At 35.3% G+C, this 27978-nt stretch overlaps 1 protein-coding gene across 7 annotated transcripts in view; it reads left to right on the top strand.

The window, feature by feature from the left end:
* The first annotated feature begins 5388 nt into the window (after positions 1-5388).
* Positions 5389-27978, top strand: part of LOC119235091 (protein argonaute-3) — a 51769-nt gene continuing 29179 nt past the window's right edge. Inside the window, exons 1-4 of one of the 7 annotated variants that reach the window (XM_054691759.1) lie at positions 7791-7830; positions 16146-16238; positions 17774-17858; positions 20077-20132. Coding sequence is in view for 1 of the 7 variants with exons in the window: in XM_037498153.2 (XP_037354050.1) it covers positions 5611-5615; positions 7694-7830 (142 nt within the window). In the remaining 6 variants the exon portion in view is untranslated. Of the gene's footprint in view, positions 5616-7693; positions 7831-16145; positions 16239-17773; positions 17859-20076; positions 20133-22536; positions 22645-27978 lie in introns of those variants that run through there. The other 6 variants (XM_054691760.1, XM_054691761.1, XM_037498156.2 and 3 more) reach the window with 6 other exon arrangements.

The raw sequence follows: 27978 nt of genomic DNA on the forward strand, positions 1-27978 counted from the left end.
GCTCCCTGGCTGGCTGGGGATTGAACTCGCACTGCAGAGGCTGCGGACAGCTTCATAGGTTGTTTCTTAACCCTTTGCACCACCAGGGAGGCCCCCAGTAAAACATTTTTTAAATTTTTATTTTGTATAGAAGACCTGGAGTGTAGGACAGAGGTGTAGGGGGTGAGAGCATTCACCAGAGACAGAGTGGGGAGCAGAACAGGAGAATCTACTAAAATACACTGCTAAGGGGAGCAGGAGGCAAGACAGGAGAGGTCTGGTGTGCCAGTTGTGGATTAGTTGCCTGGCTGGGGATCATACTCAGGCCAAAGGGCGATAGTACTGAGACTTTATGCCTAGGCCACCAGGGAGGCCCAACCCAAAAGTTTTTACATTCGAATTTCCCTCTCCTGTCATTTTTAATTCTATATAAGTCCTGTGGTAAATGGGACTTGTTGAAGTCACTATTAAATTTTACGTTACAGACTGCCAGAGCATGATGAAGTCAAAAGATTTGATACCAGAATGTGGGCAGGGGGGTTGAAGTAAGTGGGAAGGTAGGTTGTAGCCCTTTATAAGGCTTAATGTACTCAAATAGGTCCATTTTTGTGGTAATTGCCAGATATAATTTTTTTTAAGATTTATTTATGCATATAGGAACTGTGGTACAGGCCAGAGGTGGGAGGGGCAGGGGTGAGAGAATTCACCAGAGACAGAGTGGGGAGCAGAACAGGCAGATCCACTGAAATATACTGCTGAGTGGAGCAGCAGGCGAGATAAGAGAGGTCTGCTGCAGTCACCTACTTGGCCGGGGATGAAACTCGTACTGCAGTATTTGCAGATAGCTTCATAGTGTTGATGCTTTACCTCTTGTACCACCAGGGAGACCCCCAAAATTGAAGTTTTTTATTCTATTTAATTTAGCCTAAATTTTTCTGGTATTATGTGAGTATTCTCTCATCACAGTACATAATTCTATAAACAATATTTTAAAAACTGTTGTTTTTCCTCTTCTCTCTCCAAAGCTAACCACTATATCTATTTGACACATACCCTTCTAGAGCTCTTTCCACTTTTATAAATGTGTTTCTACAAAATTTACAGGCTAATTTTTCTAAAGTACATCATGAATATTTCCCACCTAAATGTGCAGGGTAAAAATGTTTGCTGGATAAAAACAGAGATTTCAAAATAGGCTTACTGGCTATATCCTGTTACAAGGATAGAATGGGGTACAAAGGTGGGGAGGTTGGGAAGGAACAGGTGTAATTATTGCTCTCAAACTATAGTCTAGTAGAAGTGAAGTATGTAATAGAATAGGGTAAGTATTCTAATAGATGTGTGCATTAGGTGCTATTTGAGCACAGAAGAAAGAATATCAACCTCTTCAATAAAAAAAGGTGGCTGGAAGAACTGCTTAGAGATGGTGAAAGGGACTTTGAATTGGTTTCTAAGAATATTTTTTTGCTGGTCAGTTGTCACCTAGAATGATTAAGTAATTTACTGGATTTATTCTGTCTTTTGTGCAATTCATATCATCCCTTAAAACAAATAATCTCTTTGATATCCTAAGCCATGCCCCTGAATGCTAAATCCTTAATTATGTATTATTGTCCTTGAGAACTTAGACAACTTTAAATACTACAGAAAATTACTTTAAGATATTTGTATTTCATTGTGTAGAGGATTATGCAAATGTATTTTCTTTCCCCTTTTTAGGGAGGTGGTTGACTCAATGGTTCAGCATTTTAAAGTTACTATATTTGGGGACCGTAGACCAGTTTATGATGGAAAAAGAAGCCTTTACACAGCCAACCCACTTCCTGTGGCAACTATTGGGGTAAGATGTGCATTCCTTTATTAGAAAATTATATCTTTGCAATGTCTCCTTGATAAATACATTTATTTACAATTTTGTTTTATTACAATCTGTATGTATGTGTGTATCATTTATCATTTTAAGCTTTTATTTTGAAATAATTTCAAACTACAGTCCTTCAGAGAATTTAGATGTACCCGTTACCCAGATGCACCTATGTTCTTAACATTTACCGAAGAATTAACAAAGAATTCTCTTTGTTTTTCTCTTGTGCTCTCTATTTATCTCTATAGATACAACTTATATATACACACACACACGCATACAGATACATATGCATACATACATACACACGCCACACACGCACGCACACGCACACAGAGTGAGAGAGAGAGAGAGAGATACACAGGCATATTATTTTTCCACTCCCTTCAAGAGTAGCTTCATAGTTCTGCATCTTAATCCCTTGCACCACCAGGGAGGCTCCAGCAGCCTCTTTTTCCCCCCTCTTCTTTTTTTTCCTTTTTTTTTAAAGATTTATTTATTTATGCATACAAGAACTGGGTACAGGCCAGAGGTATGGGGGGTGAGAGGATTCACCAGAGACAGAGTGGGGAGCAGAACAGGCAGATCTGCTGAAATACACTGCTGAGGAGAGCAGTGGGCGACACAGGAGAGGTCTGCTGCGCCATCTGGGCTGCAGTAGCTGCGGTTAGCTTCAAAGGTTGTGTCTTAACCCCTTGCGCCACCAGGGAGGCCCTTTTTCCCCTCTTCTTTCATGACATTAATATGGTTATAGATTATAGGCAAGTTATTTTGTAGAATATCCTTCAGTCTGGATTTGTGTGGTGCTTCCTCTTGATTAAATTCTGATTAAACATTTTTCGGGTGAATGCTACACAAGTGTTCTTTCCTTATCATTGGATTATATCAGGAGACACATAATATGTTTTTGTTCCATTAATGATGGTGCTAACTTTCATCACTTGATTCAGTTGGTATCTGCCAAGTTTCTCCTGTGAAGTTACCTTTTTCTCTCTGCTCTTTGTAGGGAAATATTTTTTTTAATTGATTTAAAATACATAGCATGAAATTTACCATCTGAGCCCATTTTTAAGGAACAGTTTAATGACATTAAGTACATACACAGTTATCACCTATCACTGTAACTCTTTTCACCTTAAAATTGAAGCTGTACCCATTAAACACTAACTCCCCATTCCCCCTCCCTCAGCTCGTGGCAACCACCACTCTGCTTTCTGTCTCTGTGACTTTGACCACTCTTAGTACCTCAAACAAGTGAAATCATACTATTTTTCTTTTGTGATTGGCTTATTTCACATAGCATAATGTCCTCAGAGTTCATACATATTGTACCATGCATCAAAATTTCCTTCTGTGATACTCCATTGTATGTATATATCACAGTTTGTTGATTCAGTCATCTGCTAATGGATGCCTTTATTGCTATTGCAATAATGTTGTCATGAATATGGGTGTAATATGTAAAATATTTTAGTCCCTGCTTTCAGTTCTTCTGAGTTATCTATCCAAAAGTCAAGTTACTGGATCATATATTTGATAATTCTGTGTTTAATTTTTTGAGAAACCACCATACTGTTTCCATAGTGACTAGCCATTTTACATTCCCACAAACAGTGTACAAGTTTTCTAAGGTTTCCTCATCCTTGCCAGCACTTACCATTTTGTTTTTGTTTTTATGATAGTAGTCTTATTGTGTATGAGGTGACACCTCTTTTAATTTTGGTTTGTTTTCCCTAAAAATTAATGATGTTGAGCATCTTTTCATGTGCTTATATGCCACTTATATAGCTTGTTTAGAGAAATATGTGTTCAAATTCCTTGCCCATTTTTTAATTGGATTGTTTGGGGTTTTTTTTGTTGTTGAATTGTAGGAATTCTTTATTCATTCTTGACAGATATGTGATTTGCAGATATTTCTCACATTCTATGGGCTACCTTTTCACTTTGTTTATTATTCCTTTTGATGCACAACAATTTTTAATTTTGTTATGGGAGACACTTTTAAGGCATCTGTTTCACATTAGGCTGTTTCAGTAATTCATGGTTCTTGCTTAGAAGGATTACTGCTTTGTAGTAATGATTTTCTAATTCTGTCATTACTTCTACATTTATTAGTTGATATTCTACTTTAAGGAGAACATTTTACTCTCCTCTATTTATTTATCCTTATTTATTTGGCTGTCCAGATTATCCCAAATTTGACCAGTGGAAGCCCTTTTAAGTTGGTTCCTATGTCCTTTTGACATGACATTTCTTTGTTATTCTGAGTACTTCCTTACTTTCTAGCACAACAGGATGTTCTGGGGATCATCTTATGTTCTCCATGCTGCAGCCCTGCACTTAACTGTTGCTCAAAGAGCAATGATTTCTTTCAGTTGGGAAATGTGATTTAAAAACCAAAATCTGGGTACTGGATGTACTCATTGCTACTAGGGAATATGTGCTTCCAAACCCTTTCAGTGAATGAAAGTAGGACATAGAAATATATAAATATGTAAATAAATGAACAAAGCAGACATACAATAAATTGTAATATACCTTCGTATGTAAATTGTAATAAACCTTCATTATATCTTCATATTCAGATAATAAACCTGCATATGTAAAGTGGAAATCATGAGTTCAGACTAATTCTTCCAGTTACAGATTATCACCAGAGGATTCTTCCTTTACTTCCACTAATGCATATTTGTATCTTCCTTCTCTCAGTCCTTGGCTCCCCAAAACATCACTACTTGTACTCATTTATTTGTTCAGACCTATAGTGCATATAAAATAGTTTCTGAATTATTACCTCCTTCCACTATAGAAATGAAACCTACTAATAAGAGTTTCAGATTTTATTTTGTACATAGTTTTTTCCACCTACTCTTCCTCCACACCTCCAATTGACAATATACTCTCAGTATACTCAGGTCATTAGTACTACCCACCCCCTTATTGTGTGATTATTGTTACTCATTTGAATGTATTTTGTTTCATTTGATTTTGCTTATATGTAGTTATTTCCATCCATCTTTGTTGATTTTAATTTTTTAATATGCAGAACTTTATTTAACTTCCAAGAATCAAAGCTATATCCAAAAGTATTCTTATAATTGTTGGTCCCTCCTTTTTATTTTTTTCCAGTATGTTCCATCCATTTCTTTGTTTCTGGTTCATGATTCCTGTGTTTCTTTTTGGGAAAAAACATATATATGACTGTTTTTCCACTTTTCCCTTCTTTCTCACACAAAAGATGACATGCTATTTGTAATCTTCTGTAATTTATTGAAATTTCACTTAGCAGTATAGTTGGATAATGTTCCATAGCAATTCCAAGAAATCTTACTCTTTTGTTTCTATCTGCCTTAATGTTTGGGCATTTAGATAGTTTCCAGTATTTCGCATTGACAAACAAAACTGTCATAAATAACCTATTTAAATTTTAGTCTATTGCTTTGACACTGAGAATAATTTTTCATATTTCCCTTTTCTCTCTTAAGAAGTTTTATAGGTTAAACTGAAAAATAATTGTATTCATCTCTTCAGCCTTTACTGATTAACTCTGTTCTCATCAACAGGTAGATTTAGATGTTACTTTACCTGGGGAAGGTGGAAAAGATCGACCTTTCAAGGTGTCAATCAAATTTGTCTCTCGGGTGAGTTGGCACCTACTCCATGAAGTACTGACAGGACGGACCTTGCCTGAGCCACTGGAGTTAGACAAACCAATCAGCACTAATCCTGTCCATGCTGTTGATGTGGTGCTACGACATCTGCCCTCCATGAAGTGGGTGCTTCTGGCTTTTTTTTCCTCTTTAGATTTTAAGTGTGAAGCCTTTCCTCCCACGAGTGAGTTGTGCAGGCCTCCTTTGGTTAACCTTCAGATGTTGTATATATTTTGTTTATTTCAGTTGGAGAATAGCATACACACAAGTTCATTGATGGAAGTAAATTACAGAAAATTCTCTGACTTTTGAAATTAATGGCGCATCATTAGCATAGCTATTCTAATGAATGCTGTTTCAGAAAACTGTTTAGCCTTTTCTCTAAGGAGCTATAAATCTTTTTTTTTTAATTATTTTTAATTGAGGTAATATTGGGATGCATTCATCAGGTATTACCACCTTAGTGCACCCAGTACCCACTTAATGATATTCCATCACCATAGACTTATTTTGCTTCCTTGCCTTTAGGAGCTATAAATCTTGAGTAATTGATATACTTTCAGATATATTCCTATAGTTAAATCACCTTGTTTTAAATGTAATTTCATTATTTATACACCATTAGCATACTGGGTTGAAATTGCTACTCATGTTTTTTTCTCTTTTTTTAGAAATTGCTACTCTTAATCATACTAGCACTTTACATGTATGCATGTATATATATACAGTTGAACTTTAAACAATATGGACTTGTACTAGGTGGGTCCACTTATATGCAGGATTTTTTTTTTCCCCCCAATAAATATATTAGAAAATGTTTTTGAAATTTGTGGCAATTTGAAAACAAAAACAGATGACTGCAGCATAGAAATATCAAAAAGCATTAGGAAAAAGTAAGGTATGTCTTGAATGCATAAAACAGATCAGATGTAGACAAGAGTCTTAACTCATTACCATAAGATATACACAAATCTATTATAAAAAGTTAAGCTTTATCAAAACTTAGTTAAAGAACATACACAGCACCATTCATTCAAGAGGGATGTAAACAAACAAAGATGCAATATTAAGTCAAAACTGCATAAAACTAAGTGTGGCACATACTCTCCTGCTGTAATAATTTCATAGCCAGTTCCTGTTGCTCTTGCAGTGCACTTTACTGTTGTGAGTATCCACTTAAAATGATGTGTTGATGCTGGGCCTCTCCTCATGAGCAGTTCGTCTCTCCAGTAAATCATGTATCACAGTGATAAAAAGTGGTCTCTGGTTTTCCTGTGTTTTTCATTGTGCTTAGTACAATACCATAAGCCTTCTAGTAAGACCATGGGACCCATACTAACAGCCACTGAGCGATGCTGGAAGTGCACCCAGGAAACAAGAGTCATGCATGACCTTACCAAAAAAAGTTGAATTGCTTGATATGTCTCATAGACAGCTTATATAGGGGCTGTCAGGGATTCATTTTGTAAACAGAAAACAAACCTGTATTATCAGTAAATGCAGTATAGTATTGTAAATGTATTTTCTCTTCCTTATGGTTTAATTAACAATGTTTTCTGTGTTTCTAGCTTATTTTATTGTAGGAATACAGTGTATATATGTAACATACAAAATGTGTGTTAATCAACTTTATGTTATTGGTAAGGCTTCCCATCAACAACATGTAGTTAAGTTTTTGAGGAGTGAAAAGTTATATATGGATTTTTGACAATGTGGGTCAATGCATGGTGTCAGTGCCCCTAACTTCATGTTGTTCAACGACCACCTGTTTGTGTGTGTAATCATTGAGGTTTTTTTTTAAAATGTGTGTGAGATCATTTTTTTAGTGTCTTGAAAACACATTTTTTGAAATAGCCTTTTGATCAATATTTACTCATTAGCATTTTCTAAGGTTAAAACTGTTAACTTTAAGATCTGTTTTTAAGACAGTCTTTTAAATCGTATTTATTAGTGGTCAAACTAACATTAGTTTTAACGATAAAGAATTTCAGTGAAGGATGTTGATGGTTTTGTTTTGTTTCCTCATTTAGAATGGCAGCTTTTTGCTTTCTCAAATTTGGAAAATGTATCGTATCATATGTTCATAATAATAAGCATCATTATGATAAATTAAGTTTATGTGCTCTAGAATAACCTGTTCTGCAGCTTTAAATACTTACATGGGAAGGAAAGGATTGAACATGCCATTTCAATTTTTTAGATATACGCCTGTGGGGCGTTCCTTTTTCTCAGCTCCGGAAGGATATGACCACCCTCTGGGAGGGGGCAGGGAAGTATGGTTTGGATTCCATCAATCTGTTCGGCCTGCCATGTGGAAAATGATGCTTAATATTGATGGTAAGGGAACTAAAACCATATTCTGCATTGGGGACTTGATTTGTTTGTGATCTTTGTGTGTCCATTTTGTATATAATTATACGTACTGGGGTCTTGAAGTAGTATCTGGACATGTGTTAAGACAAACTGGAAAAGGCTTTATATTTTTATTACATTTCACTTAGAAAGCCTTTATACACAGCATGTCCTAGAATGCTAATAAACACATGAAAACAAATATAAAAACTCAAAATTTAACTCACTCTTGTCCCTTAACTCTGTTAGCATTTTATTGTGAAATACATGTTTTAAAGAAAGATAAGTCTGTTGGTCATGGAAACCCCAGGCATTCTGTCTATTGCTGATACTTAATGTGGCTGCTAGTTTCAGTCTCATTTTTACTTGTTTTAGGTTTTTTTATGACTAGAATGTGAGCACATATGTTAGTAGCAAGAACAGTGTGATAAACCACATATTCAGTCACTATCCAAATAGTCAGGACTTTTCTACCTTAGCTACCTATGTTTTTTTCTTCATCTGTAGTATTTTCAAGTCAAACCCCAGACATGTTATTTTGTCCCTACTACTTTCCAAATACCTCTGAAAATATGAATGTTTTCTTGGACACCTACAAAGCATTATCATATGTAAGAAAACTTTAAATAAGCATTTATATGGAGTCTCCAATACCCTCTAATACATAACTATATTTCCCAGATTGTCTTAAATATGTCCTTTTGTATTTAGTTGGTTCTTATCAGGATCCAAACAAGAACCACACATCACATTTGGCTCTTATGCCTTTTTAAGTCTAGTAGTCCCATTTCCTTCCCTCTTGTTTAGTCCCCCTTTTTCTCCCCTTTCAATGCCATTGATTTGTTGCAGAAACTCTGTCACTTGTCCTGTATAAAACACAAAAGCTTGGATTTGTCTTTTGTTTTCCTGTGGTATTATTGCCTTACTTCCTCTATTTCCTGATAATGAAAGTTAGCCCTAGAAGCTTGATTTGTCTGGTTCTAAAACATCATGATGCTTCATATCATGCCAAGAGGCACATAGTACCTTGTTCCAGCTTTAGTGATACTAAGATTGATCAGTAAGTTCAGAGTTCAGTATACCTGATCTTTCCAGTGTAAATTTCCCAATCAGCCTTTAGTTAATTAATGTTTCAATCATTGACCATTATTATTCAAATCATTTATTTCACTAAGGATTACTGGTCAGTAATTTTTCTAATTCTATTATTCCATGCATTAGATAGAATTCTTTTGTGAAAACCATAATGTTCTATTGATAATTATTCAGTCTTTGATAGATTTTTTGCTTTCTAGCATAGCAGAATGTTTCTTACCCTATCTGGAATCAACCATTTCTGCAAGGCTCCCTGGATATTTCCAAATCAGTACATATTTTCCTTATATTTTTCACCTGCACTACAATTATAGAACTATGTCATTGAGAGAGAATATTCTTTTTTTTTTAAGATTTATTTATTTACGCATACAAGAACTGGGGTACAGGCCAGAGGTGTGGGGATGAGAGGATTCTCCAGAGACAGAGGGGAACAGAACAGGCAGATTGACTGAAACACACTGCTGAGGGGAGCAGCGGGCGAGTCAGGAGAGGTCTGCTGCGCCATGTGGGATGCTCCCTGGCAGGCTGGGGATCGGGATCGAACTCTTGCTGCAGTGGCTGTGGATAGCTTCATAGGTTGCGTCTTAACCCTTGCGCCACCAGGGAGGCCTGAGAGAGGATATATTTTCAAAAGTCCTTTTTTTTTTTTCCCCCCAAAAGTCCTTTTAACTACATACTAAAGCTGTTTTAGAACATTATTTCTTATGTGTATATGTAGATGTATTTTTAAGATGGATTCCTGGAAGTGAGATTGATGGGCCAGGGGCACATGTGTTTGTAATTTTGATAGTTATTGTCAGGTTGCTGTCCATAGAGGTTGTTAATATTTTGCATCAATGAATGAGAGTACCTGTTTCCTTAATACCTCTGCCACTAGAGATGTCAAGCTCTAGATTTTAATTAATCAGATTTGCAAGAGTTTCCTTCTGTACTTTCATTTTGCATTTGACCATGTTTTCACATGTATAAGGGCTACCATATTTCTTTTTTTTATGAACTGTTTATGTCCTTTGTCCTTCTTATCTGTTGGATTTTAGTCTCATTAACTGAGAGCTTTCTAAGCTAAGGAGATCAGACCTTTGTACTATGAATTGTAGATAGCCTAGTTTGTCATTTGTCTTTTTAAAATATTTTTTATTGAGGTAACGTTGATTTACATCATTGTATTTTGGAAGTATAGGATCCTCCACTTAAGGTGTTGTTGCCATATGTCACTTGTCGTAACTTTTGGGCATGGTATTGTTTTTTACCATGTAGAAATTTGTCTCTTTGGGGTGTGTGAGTAAGTGTGTGTATACACACAAACACTTGTATGTATTGGTCAGTCATTTATTTTTATGATTTTATGTAAAATGGCTAGTCCCATTTTTCTCTTCAAGGTTTTCTAGACCATTCTTACTTACTTTACGATATAAACTTAAGAAACACATTGTCTAGATCCAGTGGGTGGGGATGGTAGGCTTTATTTTTAGAAATCTCATATTTATACATTAAATTAGGACATTTGACATCTTTAAGGTATTGACTCTGTCCAAAAAAATACACTATTTTATTAAAGGTAAAATAATGCCTGTCCATATGTTCAAGATTATTTATTTCCTCCAGGAATGTTTTAAGTGTTCCCACATAAATTATGCACAATTTTTTGATGTTGTACCCAGACATTTTTTGAAGTGATTTTCTTGAAGTTTCTAGATTATAATTCTGTCATCTAAAATACTGATAGTTTTGCCTCCTCTGTATTTTTATACCTCTAAATTTGTTCTTACCAGATTACATTGACTAGTGAATATCTTTTCCTTACTTTGGAAGAAATGCTTCCATGTGTTTCTGCATTAAATATAAGAATTGGTAGTAATATGTGTTGATTCCTATTTTTACTAATTACTTTAAATCAAGAATGTGTGTTGGATTTTGTCAGTTGTCTTTTTAGCATCTTTGGAGCTGATGATATAACATTTCTCTTTAGCAAACTTTGAACCAGACATGCATTTCTAGATGTGATAGTGGATTTTGTTTGCTAATACTTTACTTTTTTCATCAAAATGCAAAAATAAGATTGATCTGGTTTGCAGTCCTTTTCAAGTTTTTGTGTTACTGTTATATTTCATAAAAATATAGAAGTTTCCCATTTTCTAAAAAGTGCAACAGTTTTGAAATAGTATTGAAATTATCAGCTAATAAGGTTTAGTAGCATTCCCCTGTAAAATCTTGTGGTATGTGTGTTTTGTTTTGATGGTGCTCTTTTAAAACTTTTTTTTGGACCGCCCCGGTGGCGCAGTGGTTGAGCGCTGGGCTGCGAAGCTGCCTGCAGCCTCTGCAGCACCGGTTTGATCCCCGGCTGCTGATGAGGGTCCCACTTGGTGCGCCAGACCTCTCCTGCTGCACCCGCTGCTCCCCTCCGCAGTGTTTTCAGTCCATCTGCCTGTTCTGATCCCCGCTCTGGCTCTGGTGAGTTCTCTCACTCTCCCACGCTTCTGACTATACCCAATGCTTATATAAATAAAGAAATCTTTTTTTTTAAAAATTAAAAAAAAACAACTTTTTTTTTAAAAGATTTATTTATTCATACCAGAACTAGGGGACAGACCAGAGGTGTGCGGGGTGAAAGAATTCACCAGAGTCAGAGTGGGGAGCAGAGCAGGCAGACTGAATGAAATACACTGCTGAAGGGAGCAGCAGGAGAGGTCTGCTGCGCTATGTGGGTAGCTCCCTGGCTGTAGGGGGAATGGAAGTCATGCTGCAGTGGCTGCGGATAACTTCATAGGTTGCGTCTTAACCCTTTGCACCACCAGGGAGGCCCTAAAACGTCTTTATTTTGTGAAAATCACTATGTTTAGGTCCTCTGGGTTCAATGTTGTTAGCATATATCTTAATAGAAAGTTTTTTTTATCTACATTTAAATTATTTCTGTACAGTTTTACTAAGTAGTTTCTTATTATTTTTTGACATATTGTTTATTTCTGTGTTCTTTTTTCATTCCTTATTTTATGTATTTGTGCTTTGTCTTTTTAGTCTTGATTAGAATAGGTAGTAATTTAATAACTGATTTTTTTCCTCAATAGGACTTTTGATAAACACAAACACACACACATTCCTTTTAGTTCTTTGGTTTCTGTCTTCTGACTTCTTAATTTCTACTTTTAGTTTTATAAATTTCTTCCTCTACTTGTTAATTTAGTTTTTTTTCCACATTTACCTTTTTAATGATAAAAGTATTGAAAACATTGAATTTGTTTTTCTTATCACTGTTTTGGCTCTATTCCAAAGGTTCTAATTGTCTTCTAGATCACAAAAAAATTAATTGGCATTTTTCCCTATTAACCATACATTGTTTGAGAGATTTCTAAGTTATTATACTAAATATCTTTTTGTTTTCTGATTATGCTATTAGTTTGTCATTCAGTTGTGTTGTTAATTTGAGAATGTTATTTGTATTTCTGTTTTTAGAACGGAGGCTCTTGGGCTTGCTTCGGCAGCACATATACTAGAATGGAGGGTCTTTTGTGGCCTAATATATTGTTAATTTTTGTGATACTTTCAAACAATAACTGTTTGAAAATAAGGTATATTTTATAATTAGGGTAGAGTTAAATGCACACCTATCAGAGAGACATTTTTTTAATAAAGCCATTTTTATTTCAGAGCTACCTTTTTGATCATGTTTTGTTCATTCATTTCCATATTTATTTTGCTTACTTCCTCTCTCACATTGGGAGAAACAAATTTAAATTTCCTATCATAGTGCTATTTCTCCTTATTCTTTTTTTAATTTCTGCTTTTTTACTGTTGGTCCTCTATGATAAGAAGCATGTACGTTTACCTATCTTTTCTTCATTGTGAAGTATACCCTTTCCAATGGTAAAATGACTATTTTTTTGGTTCAGAAGTCTGCAATTTTTAATAACAGGATTACAATTCATGTTCTTGCAATCCATAACCTACCTATCAATTTTTTCATTTCTTCCATTTTTTTTGTAATTCCTAAATCATAGGTACATATCAATGACATCATAGAATGATTTTGTTTTGTGTGTCAGTCTAAAGCTTTTTATTGTTAATGGATGAGCCTAAGCCAGATAGATAGGAAGGACACACATATTTGGTCTTAGTTTTGTTTTTGTTTTTTAAAGATTATTTATGCATACAAGAGCTGGGATAAAGGCCAGAGATGTGGGGTGGTGAGAGACAGAGTGGGGAACAGAACAGGCAGAATGACTGAAATACACTGCTGAAGAGCAGCGGGTGAGACAGGAGAGGTCTGCATTGCTGTGTGGGTAGCTCCCTGGCTGGCGGGGGATTGAACTCCTGCTACAGAGGCTACACATTGCTTCATTGTGCGGTGCTTAACCCCTTGAGCCACCAGGGAGGCCCCGTTGGTCTTAGTTTTATCAAATAATTTATGTATTTTTTCTGATTATATGTGCTTTTGATACTTAGTGATCTGTTTCCTGTGTTTTTCAATGGTTGTCTGATATTAGGAAAGAGTTTTTCCCCTCCCCCCCACTAACTTTGCTTTGTATAATGTTCATCTTTCTTTTTTAAAGCAGTAGCTTTTGTTTTCCTTAATGAGTAACAATTATATTGGCTTTATTTTCTCCCTTCCTCCCGTTCTCCCTCCCTCCCCTCTCCTATACTAGTTTTAGCCAATATGGCATTTTTTTTTTGTAATTTTACTTTTATAATTTTACTCTTTAACTTTGTTTAAATTTTTACTACTTGACTTTTAGCTCTGACTCCTAACTATTACTGTAAGGTGCAATGAATGAGTTATTCTACTTTTTACATTTTATACTCCTGTCATTCATTTATTTTCTATATTATTATTCTTACAATATTAGAGTATGTGACAGCTACATTTCATTTTGTCAAGTATATGTCAATTTGCTTTTATTTTAAAGCTGCAATTAAATGTATTGGCACTAATTACAGTTTCTTTGGCTGAAATTTTTCCACTCGTATCATGCTTTTAGTTTGTCTGAAATTGTTTCTTCAAGAAGAGCTCATAAATAAGACTGAGTTTGAATTTAGAAAACTATTTATAGCCTTATTCCTGGATTACTACTTGTCTATGCATAAAATTATTGACTCTTCCTTGAGTAACTTTTAGGTATTTTTCACTGTCTTCTGAGTAGCGAAGTATAATGTCAGTTTGACTTTCTTGATTTTTTTTTTTGTCTAATTGCTAAAAATATTTTTTCCAATATTTCTAAATCTGTTCACAGTGTTGACTCTCTTGGGTCAGTTTTATTTCAAACATGGGATTTGCTTTGAAATTATAGGTACAAATCTTTTATTTTAATCTACAATTTTATTTTGGAGAATTTCTATCCAAATAAAGAAAGAATTTGCTCCTTACTGTGCTATTTTGGTATATATTTTTTCATGTGCTCATTGTAGTTTAGTCTTCAATCTTGAATTTTTTTAATTTGTTTTCTTCCATTTCTTTTCATGAGTTTTTGCCAAGCTTATTTTACCTCCTTCTGTTTACTGGCTGTTTCTTCCTTGTATTTTTAAATTTCTTAATAGCTGCATTAAGAAGTTTTGAATTCATGTTAAAATGTTTATAATGTTATAATGTTTATCTATGTGATATTTCCTTTTGTGTTTCCTTTGTCAGGGATGTGGTTCTTTTTGGCATTGTTAATGGTATCTTTGCATTCTTACCACTTTTTTGCTATTAATATTTGAGTGACATGCATTTTCCCAAACCACCTATTCAGACTGGAATTGGAGGGGGAAGGGACACAGAAAATTAGAAGCCAACTAATTTTCCAGGTTTCTCTACTCAGTGCCTCTGTCCTCTGTTGTTTTGATGGATTCTGTCTTCAAAATATAGCCACATCTTCTTTGCTCTCAGTTGTTTTTTGTTTTTTTTTTTAATCTTTTCTCCTGCATGTCTTTTTTTTTTTTTTGCAAAGATTTATTTATTTAATTATTTATACAAGCACTGGGTACAGTCAGAAGCACGGGAGGGTGAGAGAATTCACCAGAGCCAGAGCAGAGAGCAGAGCAGGCAGAAGGACCGAAGTACACTGCTGAGGGGAGCAGAGGGCGGCAGGAGAGGTCTGCGCGCCATGTGGGACCCTCCTCCGGTGGCCTGGGAGCAACCGGGGATCGAACCAGCGCTGCAGAGGCTGCGGGCAGCTTCGCAACCCAGTGCTCAACTGCTGCGCCACTGGGGAGGCCCTGCTCTCAGTTGTTTTACGTATTAGGAGGTATGAACAGCCAGCCAGATGTTTCACCAGGTCCTTACTGTTTCTCCTACCAAGGGATAGAGCTCCTGCTTTTAAAGTTAGCCTGCCTGAAATGTTAACGATTAGGGAATTTGTGAAGAGTAATCAGGAGTTCTTTGTACTCTCCATTTTACTTTTCTACAAGTTTGAAATTACAGAAGAAAAGCACATACCTTGATTTTAAAAAGGTAGCCCCATCTGAGGACTGCCACTTCTAAGTCATATTCCACTCATTGTCATAATACTTGTTACACCTCCTTTCACTACTTCCTTCTGAGATTCCCTCATTCAATCACAGTTCTATATTTTGCAGTTCCCACTAGGATAGAACTTTCTCTTTCTGGGGGTGTCCTTCTAGCATGTTCAGTGTGGTTTCTTACATAGGTTCTACTAGTCTCATTTACTTTGGGGCATAGTTACTTAATTTGACATTTTCAGGTTTTTATTCTCTTCTAGATTCACTGAAAATGTAGGACCTTTTTTCCCCCCAACATTCACTTTGTTGTTCTGCATGAGTTCTAGGAGAAAAGTTGGAAAATATGGAACTAAATTGCTTCTCTGTCCCTAGAACTTAAAATCCTTCTTTGGATATTATAAAAAACAAATTTTAAATAACCCATTTGTCAGAGACATCGCAAAGGAAATGTAAAATATTTTGAACCAAAAGGTAGTAGAAAAAATATATATTAGACTTAGTGTGATTAACTAAAGCAATACATAGCGAGAATGTAAAACTTAATCTATTAGGTTTTTATTATGTATTAAAATATCTTTTAGGAAAGAATAAAAGAATTAATGACCTAAGCATTCATCTCAACAAGACAGAAAAATAACAAAATTAAATGTGAAGGAAATAGAGTTAAAAAAAATAGAAACTAATGAAAACAAATTTACTGCTACCCTGTAGATAGGGAGATGTCAGAGATTTTTAAGAAGGATAGTGACCTAATCATATTTGTTTTCCAGAAAGAGACCTCTGGCAACAGTGTGGAGAATAGATAGAGGAGAAAAAACTAATCTGAGAAGCCAGTTAGGAGGCTTTTTCAATCACTAGTTCAGGTAAGAGATGGTAATGGTCTAATGTGGGATGGAAAGAAAGGAACATATTACAAGGATTAAATTGAAAAGATAGATTTAAGAACCATGTCCAAAAAAAAAACTTGGGTGTAGTTACTGGCACTGATTGAAAACCAATAGGTTTGCTAGGTTTTGAAGGAATCGTTTTTTAAAATAAATTACAAATCTGGTGTATCAGTCAGTCTGGTTCAACCAAAGAAGTAGAACCAGTAGGAGATACATAGAGAAAGAGATTTGGCTTAGACAATTGCAGGGACTAGCTAGGCAAATCTGAAATCCTTAAGGTAGGCTACCAGGAAGTACAGATCATAATTTAGGGGCCTGGCCTGAAGCTGTTATCTATACGTGGAATTTCTTCTCTCTCTTTCTCAGAAGTCTCAGCCCTGCTTTTAAGGCCTTTCATCTGACTGAATCAGACTCACCCAAATTATCCAGAGAATATCTTTTTTTATTAAAGATTTATTTATTTATGCATACAAGAACTGGGGTACAGGCCAGAGATGTGGGGGGTGAGAGGATTCACCAGAAACAGAGTGGGGAGCAGAACAGGCAGACTGACCGAAATACACTGCTGAGGGCAAGACAGGAGAGGTCTACTTCACCATGTGGGTTTCTCTCTGGCCGGCCAGGGATCGAACTCAAACTGCAGAGGCTGCGGATTGCTTCATAGTGTGGCGCCACCAGGGAGGCCCCAGAATATCCTTTTTTTTTTTTTTTTTTAAGTCAACTAGGTATAAATTTTAATTATATCTACACATACCTTCAAAGCAATACCTAGACTACTGTTTGACAACTGGTAGCCAAGCCAAATTGCCACATTAAGATAAAAACAAAACCTCACACTGGCCTCTAAAATTACGTGATTATTTAATCTTTGAAATATATTTATGTTCCTTCAGACTAAGTGACTGCACTATATTATAAACTAGCTTCTAAGGAGAGCATAATCGCTAACATGCATTCCAGAATAGTGGTTTCATTCATACCAGGTTCAAATGATGCTGCTCTCTACTGAATACAGGACATAGAGCTGCTATTGCTGGTTAGATGCAATATACACTGTATACAAATAGGCCAAATAAGTGTTATTATGTCCAAAGCTTGAGGACTCTATGGAACACTTAGGGATAAAGACATCTAAGATATAGTAGGAAATTCAGATATGAGAATCTGTAGTAGTGGGAACTAAAAGCAGAAGTATATAAATGCATGTGTGATAAATCTGTAGAAGTGTGAGAACTTCTTCAGGAATAGTATTAAGGACAAGACTGAAAAGGATAAAGCTGTGAGAAGAATGTCAGCACTCAAAGAAGAAAGAAAAAAGAGTGAGCAGTTAATGTTTATCACAGGCAGTAAGAGAACCCAAAAATGGTATCAAGGAAGCCAAGGAAGAAATATTTTCAAAGAGTACATGATTCAGTTAAGCAGTGGGACTCTTCTAATAAAATTAAGACATGGATGTCAGTACTGTGATATTTAGTCACTATTGTGTTTGCTAACTTCTGTTCTTCTTACAGGTTTCAATCTACATGTTACTTCCTTGAGAAGCAGTATTTGACACCCTTCTCCCCCCCATCCAGCCATCCCCCAAGTCTGAGTTAGGTATTTCTCTTACGTATTCCCATAGCACAGTATACTTGCCCTGTAATAACATGTGTCACCCTCTTTTTTAGGGTGTGTTTATAAAAGCATGTGTTTATTGTCTGTGTCTCCTACTAAAATGAAAGCTCCATGCAGCTAGGTACAGTCCATCTTAGATACCAGTGTTGTATGCCCTCAGTGCCTAGGATAACTCATGGTCATAGTAAGCAAAGATTAAATAAATACAACTAAGATCAAGAGTTTGAATTGAAAAGGAAGTACACAGGAATAAAAGATTTCTGAGAGATCTCTAAAACCTTTAAAATTTTATTTGAAAACCATAAAAGATACAAATGAATGAGACATTAGACTTCCAATCTGTAAATGGAATCTTAAATTCTAATAGGGTATATATATATATCATGAAACTTAAGTCGTTATTAAGATTTATATGTAAAAAATTATTATTTCTTAATCATAATACAGTGTTGTAAACCAGTGTTACTTTAATTTTAAAAAATTTTATAGTAGTAACAATAAATAAGTAACCTTAAATACAGGCCAGTTTCAAAGCAAAAAAAAAAGGCCTATATAATTTTTTTTTAAGATTTATTTATTTATGCATACAAGAGCTGGGGTACAGGCCGGAGATGTAGAGGTAGGGGGGATGAAAGGATCCACTAGAGACAGAATGGGGAACAGAACAGGCAGACTGACTGAAATACACTGCTGAGGGGAGCAGCGGGCGAAACAGGAGAGGTCTGCTTCGCCATATGGGTTGCTCAGAGGCTGCAGATTGTTTCATAGTGCGGTGCTTAACCCCTTGCACCACCAGGGATGCCCCTATATAATTTTAAAGAAGAACTTAGAGAGGAGGAATTGTCGTTATTTTAAAATTCTGACATTTGTATAACACTGATTTAAGTTCAAGGACAGGCAGATTAGTGAAGCATAATATAGGACCTAGAAATAGGTTACACTTATGTTTATGGAAACATTGTGAATATCAAGGTACTTCAAATCACTGAGAAAAGAGAAAAATATTTAATATTTAATAAGTGGTATTTATATGCTTGTTAACTATATGAAAAAAATAATTAGACCCACCTCACATCATACCCAAAATTTATTTCTAGTTAGATTGTAATTGTAATTGTGAAAAGTAAAACTTTATAATTCTTTTTTTTAATTTTATTTTTATATTCCCCATACAATTGCAACCCCCTTATTTTGACCTCAATCCCCCCTTGCACCCCCACCCCCATAGTGTGTCTCTGGTTCATAGTTGTTTGTTGATTTTGATTTTTTCTTTTTTATAGTTACCTTTTTCCTGGTCCCTTATTTAGGTTTTCTAGATTCCTGCTATGAGTGAGACCATCCGGTATTTTTCTTTTTCTTTCTGGCTTATTTCGCTGAGCATGATCACTTCCAGCTCCATCCATGTTGCTGCAAATTGCATGTAAAACTTTATAATTCTTTTTAGGAAAAACAAGAGAGCATCTCTAATATCATATAAAATATAAAATGTATGATCATAAAACAGAATACTGATAAACTTGGCTCCATCAAAATTTAATGCTGTGTATTACAAAAGACACCATTGACAAAGTTAAAATTCTAGGAGAGTATTTGTATCACATGTAATCAAGAATTTTACAAAAGAGAACAGATCAATGGAAAAAAGAGGTAATTCACGAAAGAGGAAACCCAGGTATTCAAGAGATTCATGAAAATCTCATTCTCAAATACATTAGTATCAGGAACATGCAAATGAAATCAGTAAGGTGCCATCACATTTTTAACATTGAAATGTGCTATCAAATGTTGGTGAGGATAAAGTAAAGGAACTCTTACACACAGTTGATAGGAGTATATGATACAGCTACCTCAGAGAACAGTTTTTATAATCTGTTGTAGAAAAGATGAAATTGTACATATCTTAAAACCCTTAATATACCACAGCAACTTGCAGGAAGCATTATTTTTAATAGCAGAAAATGGCAAACAGCCTAATTCCTATCAGTAGCGGAATGAATAAACTATATAAATTTATTATGAGATTGTGGTATACTATGTAACATTCAAATGAATGAACCATACGCGCGTTTATCTACATGAATAGTTATTGAAAACAGTGTTTAGGGGAGCAATTAACAAAAGGGTATGTTATTTGTGTATGTGCTTATAAATGCAATAACATTAACAAAACAAACGGAATAAAATGGTCACTTTATTTCAGGATAGCAGTTCCTTTTAGGAAGAAAGAAGGAAGAGGAATGGAATAGATTGCTTGGGGTAGGGAAACAAGTTCCATCTAAAAGACTATATGTTTCAAGGAAAATGTGAGTGTGTTTATGACCAGCGTAAGCAGATAACTTACGATGCCATTGTAATGCATAGAAATCAGAAGACTGATGGTATTTTTTTTTTAAAAAAGAGCTGTGGTATCTTAGCGAAATGAAAAAATCATAGCATAAAATTTTTTTTCATTTTTTATCTTTACAGATAGCCTAAAATTTTAAATGGGTTTATTGTTTAGTTACCAGTAAAATATAATCCTGCTGTGAAAAATCAGCAGGATCTATTTCCTGACTTGTTTCTATGTGATTTTGGTTTTGCATCCCTTGCATTTCATATATTATACTGAACAAAACATCTCTTATTAAGCTTAAAATTTGATGGAGAGGACTGTTAATGATTACTGCAGAGGATAAGCATGAGTATAGTGGGAGCATATAACACAGGCATACATTCTGGTTCAGTGTTTGACAGTCATTTCTCTGAAGAAGTGATAGATAGGAACTAAGTGAAATTAGTGGTAAAGATAAACATGGAAAAATACTCTAAGAAAGAACAATTTAATTCCAATTGTACAGTTTAGCCAATCTAAGACTCAGTAAATTTTTTTAAAGATTTATTTATTATTTATGCATACAAGAGCTGGGATATAGGCCAGAGATGTGGGGGGTGAGAGGATTCACCAGAGACAGAGTGGGGAACAGAACAGGCAGACTGACTGAAATACACTGCTGAGGGGAGCAGCGGGCGAGTCAGGAGAGGTCTGCTGTGCCATGTGGGTTTCTCTCTGTCCAGCCAGGCATCAAACTCGTGCTTCATAGTGCAGTGTTTAACCCCTTGCGCCACCAGGGAGGCCTAAGACTCAATATATATATATTTTTTTTACATTTCATCCTCTCCAAAATTGGGAGAAGTCTTAGGGTAGGTTTGTCATAGTTTATTTCACAGGTTTCCTCTTTAGGCTGCATAAGATTATCCATCATTAGCATCTTAGAGTTGATGAAATACAGAATATTTTTTTAGTACTGCCTGCTTTTAACCCAAACTCATTTACAACTTGCATTTTATTACTGTAATACATGCATTTTAAGAACATCACAGTGCATCTGTGTTTGTTAGTTGTATCTCTCGTATTTTTACCGCTTACATGTAACAAAGAGAGTGCTTAGCAGTTTTCATTAATTATCTCATATAAACTCCAGCACAGTTATAAGTTAGGTGATCCCCTTAACTGAAGTTTGGAGGAGGCAGAAAAAATTCTCAATTTTACCTAAAATAACTTTCTCCTAAATATCACAGTTTATATTTAATATCTATATTAAATAACTTATATTAAACCAATAGTTTATATTTGAGGCTCAAGGTTACATCATTTATATTTAAATGCTAAAGATCGGGGCCTCCCCAGTGGCGCAGGTGGTTGAGCGCAGCACTGTGAGGCTGTCTGCAGCCTCTGCAGGGTGGGTTTGATTACCAGCCGGCCAGGGAGAAACCCACAAGGCACAGCAGACCTCTCCTGTTGCACCCACTGGCCCCCTCGGCAGTGTATTTCAGTCCGTCTGCCTGTTGTGCTCCTTGCTCTGTCTGTGGTGAATCCTCTCACCCTCTCGTGCCTCTGACCTGTACCCCAGTTTTATATAAAAATAAATAAATCTTTAAAAAACAATAAAATAAATACTAAAGGTCAACCGTTCTGACTCCCATGTTTATGCCATTAATATTCACAACCCTGTGCTGTGTCCCTTAAGAAGCAAGATTCCCGGAAGGCAAATCTCAGACCAAATCTCAGGACATCTGAGTTGAGAAATGTTATTTTATTTTAATTTACTTCCTTGTGCTCTTCAGTAGAAAGAATCTTTCTATAAAATGTTCAGTATTTTGCTACTAGAAAAAATTAGGATATGCAGGTGATGGTAGAGTGTAGTAATTATAATTCATTTTTGCAGTAATCAAAAGTTAACACTAAATATGCTTCCTTTGTGAGGAAAATAGTAATTTATTAATCACGATATTAGTATTTTTTGCTTCATATGTTTGTCATGAGTTCAGGTATAGGATCCCTGAGAAATAAATTCATTTTTATAATGTTCAAGTTCATCCTTTTAGTATATCAAAACCAAACATTTCTTTGGTGTAAAATGAGAATCTAACTTCAGGCAGCAGGGCAAGAATTTTATCAACTTGGCCAGGCCAAGTAAAGCCAACTCTGTCAGGCTTTGCCCAGCCTATCCTCACATTAGAAAAATAGTGTAAGGGTAGCAGGCCCTCCATGACAGTCTACATAAGATGTGTGTTCTTGATTTAGTTTCCATTTGAGTATGCCCTTCATATTTGGTGCATAGCTGTTCTCTGAGGTCACATTTTGCTTGCTTTCTAGGGGATTCCTTTTGTCTTTCCTTAGGTCTTTCCTCTGGACTAGTCGGTTTACCCAAAGATGAGCCTTCCAAAGTCCTGCCTGAAGGGAATGGTCTGATTGCCTACATTTGGGAAGTGAAGTTGGGGATCATAGGTGGGGGAATGTCCGCATTCAGCATTTAATATTTGTAGTTATTGAAGTTCTTGGTTTTGGTATAGTCCTGTCCCCTCTATTGTACCTGACATTCTCCCTCTGGAGAGCTTGTCTCTTAGCTTTTTCAGAGAATAAACCTCCAGTGATGTGGGAATGAGAAAGGGCCATTCTTTAGCTGTGTGGAACTATAGTAGTGATCTGGGATCTACCTGGTTCTCAAATAGCTTTCCCCTTTATTTTTCTGTCCCAACCCCAATTTCCTATTACCAGTGTCAGAGGTACCTAGCACTGTTATTTCTTGTGCCTTTTGAGGATTCTATCATGTAAGTGCTATTGGTTCTTATCTTGCCCCGCATAACTGGCTTGAGATTTCATTTTCTTGGATGTACTAGGTCAGTTGCAGCACTTTGTTTTCATCTTCTAAAATATTTTCCCCTCCTTCTAGCTTTGTATTTTATTATTTCTTATCTTTGTTACAGTGAAATAAAATGAACTGTTCATGGGTTATCTGTCATCTTAACCCAGGCTCTGTTTGTAGAAGACCAGGCTTTGTCTAGTTCAACTCTAAATGCCAACCCATAGGAATCCCTGTTACAGTAGGTTCTTAAGAAATACTTAAATGGACGATTATAACTGAGTTTACATTTGTAACACTCACTTGGTATCCACTTTATGCTGGAAGCCTAATTTCTTTCCATGTGGACCTCACAACAGGACTGGTTAAGTATCCTCATAGCATTGTGACTGTCAAGCAGTCTGTGACAGCAAAGCGGCAACTGATGACATTAAAGCCTACCACTAAAAGTTACATTCTTTCTTACCAGTTACACAAATCCCTTAACATTCATCAGTCATTTGCACAAAGGCGCAAATTCTACAAGGTAAAATTTATTAGGAACCATCTTAGAGGCTGGCTACTGTACAAAGTTTCTGTCTTAAGCTAGAAAAAATAAACCCAAAGTAAGTAGAAGGTAAGAAAAATAATGATCAGGGCAAAAATTAATTGGATACAAAACAGACAAAAAATAAATGAAGCTAAAACTCAGGTCTTCAAAAAAATTGTAATAAACTCCTAGCAAGATTAATCAAGAAAAATTGAAAAATGCAGGTTACCAGTATCAGGAATGAAAGGGAAGGTATCCCTTGAGATCCTTCAGCGTGGAAAGATTAACACAGGAACATTATGAACAACTTTATATCAAGTTGGTAACTCAGATGAAACAACTTCATAATAATTGTTTCAAAAAGAAAATCTCAGCACTGTGAAGCTATCAGCAGCCACCTGCACCATGACTTCAATCCCCAGCCAGGTTGCTGATCCACATGGTGCAGACTTCTCCTGTCTCGCCCCCTGCTCCCCTCAGCATTGTGTTTCAGTCAATCTGCCTGTTCTGTTCCCCATTCTGGTGAATCCTCTTACCTCCCCACACCTGTGGCCTATACTCCAGTTCTTACATGCATTAATAAGTAAATCTTTAAAAAAAAAAAATTTTTAGTAGCCAAAGAGAAATATAAACACAACATCCACCAACAAATTAGAGTGGATTAATTGTACATTTCTTCAGTGTTAGATCAATGAAAATGAAGGAAACTAGTTTTGCTTTATTAGTTAGAAACAATATTCTAGTATCAACAAGATTACATGCTTTATGTTCACAATTATTTAAAATTCAAAAAGTAGGAAAACTCAACAAAATGAAAAGGCAGTCTGCTGAATGGGAGAAAATGCTATGATTAGTAGGTGGTGTTCTAATTTTGCAGTTGGATAATTAGAAAATCAGAGAAATCTTAACTAGCAGTTGTTGGAGCTAGTTTGTTTGTTTTTGTTTTTTTTTTTAAGATTTATTTATTTTTGTACAAGAGCTGGGATACAGGCCAGAAGTGCAGAAGGGTACGAGGATTCACCAGAGACAGAGCAGGGAGCAGAACAGGCAGACAACCAAAATAGCAGTGGGCACGACAGAAGAGGTCTGCCGCACCATGTGGGATACTCCCAGGCCAGCCGGAAATCAAACCCATGCTGCAGGCAGAAGCTGCAGACAACCCTCAACCCGCTGCACTGCTGGAAAGGCCCTGGAGCTAGAATTAAAATCCAATTCTGCTTGATTTCCAAACCCCTTTTTTTATTATTCCAATTCTGCTACCTAAGAAAAGAAAATAAGCATGGTTAACAAACATGCAACAGTTAATAACTGACAAAAATTAAAAGATATATTTTCAGGGCCTCCCTGGTGGCACAAGGGATTAAGTCTCAGCACTCTTAAGCTATCCACAGCCACTGCAGCATTAGTTCAATTCCTGGCCAGGGAGCAACCAACATGGCGCAGCAGACCTCTCCTGACTCGCCCGCTGCTCCCCTCAGCAGTGTATTTCAGTCAACCTGTTTTATTCCCCATTCTGTCTCTGGTGAATCCTCTCAGCCCCCACACCTCTGGCCTGTACCCCAGTTTTTGTATGCATAAATAAAAAAGTCTTAAAAAAAATAAATTTCATGATATACTGTGTTCATGAATTGAAACATTATCCATTGGAATTTGCATATCTAGTCTATTTTGGTAAAAAAAAAAAAATTCCTTCCTTAAGTGTATATTATACACTTTTAGATACTGGTAATCTAATTGATGATATATCATTATATACCAAACTCCACACAAGTAATATCTCTACATTCTTAAGTTCTTTTACCTGAATTCTACAACTTGCCCATTAGATTTGATTATATGAATATACCACAAATTTATCAATTCTATTGATGGATATTTAGGTTGTTTTCTTTCTTTTTACTGTTAAGAACACGTTACTATAAGCATTCTTATTCATGTCTCCTTTTGCAGATATGGAATTTTTCTAGCATATTCCAGTATAGTGTAAATGCAGGGTTGAAAATTTATCTTCAAATTTAGTATATACTACCATTTTCTCTCCTATCAATTTATATACCCACACCTAGATAAGAACTTTTTTGCCACCACTGGCTAATCAGTTTGTGCTACTGATATTGAAATTTTTTTAATTGCCCATCTTGATTGGTATAAAATGGCAGTTCAGTATTGTGGGTTTTTTTTTTTTAATTGACTTCCTTATTTCAAACAATTTGTGAAATTTTACATTTTTTGACATTTAGATTTTCTCTCCTATGAAATGCATACTCATACACTTTGTTGCTTTGATTGCTTTATCTTGGTTTATAGGAACTCATTACATATTCTATATTTTAATCATATTACACATATCCTCTACCAATCTATAGCTTGGTAAGTTTTTTTTTTTTTTAGCCTTGTTTATGGTATCTTTTGTCTTTAATGAGTTTAGTTTCTTCCTTTAATATCATAAGGATATTTTATATTTTCTTGTAAATTCCTATTGAGTTCTTTAAATAGATATTTGTTTTTGTATATGATGTGAGATAGGCTTTCAAGTCTATTCTGCTTTTCTTTGTATTTATTGCCCAGTTTCTTCAGTTGAATAAATAATAAATCTTGATGAATGTTAGGGTGGACCTGATTCTTAAAAATTGTCTTGGCTGTTCTTGTTTCATTACTTTTACTTATTTTCATGTCTAAACAATTACTTGTGTTAATTTTAGCTTAAGTTCCAGAGGTTGAGTTTATATTCTATTGGTATTTTAAGTGGAAATGCTTTGAATTTGCAGAATGGTTTGGACATAATTTGCATGAATAGGGTATATTCTATTTATTTCGATTTTTTGTTATTACTTTCAATAATGTAAGTACCTATTATTTCTATACATCTTATACAGCTTTTGTATGGTTGTCATGCCATGTACCTTATGTTTTTGCTGTGATTTTAAGAGGTATCTTTTTTAAAATTAATTTTAAGTTGGTTGCTCATCTGTAAGAATGAAATTTATTTTTGTATGTTGATCTTAAAAATCTACCAAGGTTGCTGAGCTCTTATACCATATGATTTATTTATAGATTTTATTCTATTTTTTATATTGACAATTGAATTGTGAAAAATGATGATTTCATTTCTTGCCTTCCAATTACTTTACCTCTTATTTCTATTAACTGTGCTAGCTAGAACGTCCTATTAATTAGGTTGAATTTGCTATAATTTTTTGGCAATTAATTTGTATCAAAGTAAGGATATTCCCTTTAATCTTTGTACATACGAGTATTAGTTACGGTGTTGAATTTTATCTAACGCTTTTAGGGGGCCATCACCTATGGAAATGATTATATGCTTATTTCTTTAATATGTGGTATATTAATAGATTTTTATGTTAGATGTAAACATTACTTTTCAGTTGAAATTAATTTGTGAAAGGGGAAAAGGGATAAAATGCATATATCTATATAGATACAGACATTTAGAGATACATATTTATAAAAAGTTAAGAATTCAGCCAAGGGGTAGAGAAACAGATCTTTGCTCATTGAAAGTCACTCTTAATTAAACTATACTTACTAATTTCAACCTATCTTTTCTAAGAGTTTTTTTATTACTAACTTTAATTTTCACCTCAAATGCACATATTTCCATAGAGAAAATGGTAAATAGTAAATTATTAGAAGCATAGTGGGAGAAACAGTAGAGAAAAATGTTAAACAAGGTAAAGAATGCTTGTTTAGTAGATAGAACTCTGTAGTATAAGACACATTAGTTGTGAATTTAGTAGTTACTAATTCAGTGGAAAAGACTAAGGGAAAGGCAAAATAAGGAATTTACTCACCATATGTTTTATTTTTATCTGTTTATGTTTTTTAAGATTTATTTATTTATGCATATAAGAGCTGGGGTACAGGCCAGAGATGCGGGGCGGCGGGGGGGGGCGGCCAGAGAGAGGATTCACCAGGGACAGAGTGAGGAACAGAACAAGCAGGCTGACTAAAATACACTGCTGAGGGAAGCAGCGGGTGAGACAGGAGTGGTCTGTTGCGCCATATGTGTTGCTCAGAGGCCTTGGATTGCTTCATAGTGCGGTGCTTAACACCTTACGCCACCAGGGAGGCCCTTTTATCTGTTTACTTTTAAGAAATTAAAAAACTAAAGAGTGATATGGTTCCAGGTTAGTACATGTAGATCTAAGATATATAATAAGAAAAAAAAAAATCAAAGTCCAGAATCCTGTTTCTAATGTCTTAACATTTGTGTCCTTTTTATTAATACAGTAAGAGAGAATATATTCACCTAATTTATCTTGCCACCCGTGTCATAAAATAATATGAGGCCATTCAAAAGAATATTACTTATAATAATAATAATAATAATAATAATAATAAGCCCAGTTGAGCGCTGGACTGCATGGCTGCCCGCAGCCTCTGCAGCGCTGGTTCATTTCCCGCTGCCGGCAAGGGTCCCACAAAAAGA

This window comes from Talpa occidentalis, unplaced genomic scaffold (genome assembly GCF_014898055.3).
Source record: "Talpa occidentalis isolate TD23 unplaced genomic scaffold, MPIMG_talOcc4v2.1 talOcc4.9, whole genome shotgun sequence".
NCBI lineage: Eukaryota > Metazoa > Chordata > Mammalia > Eulipotyphla > Talpidae > Talpa > Talpa occidentalis.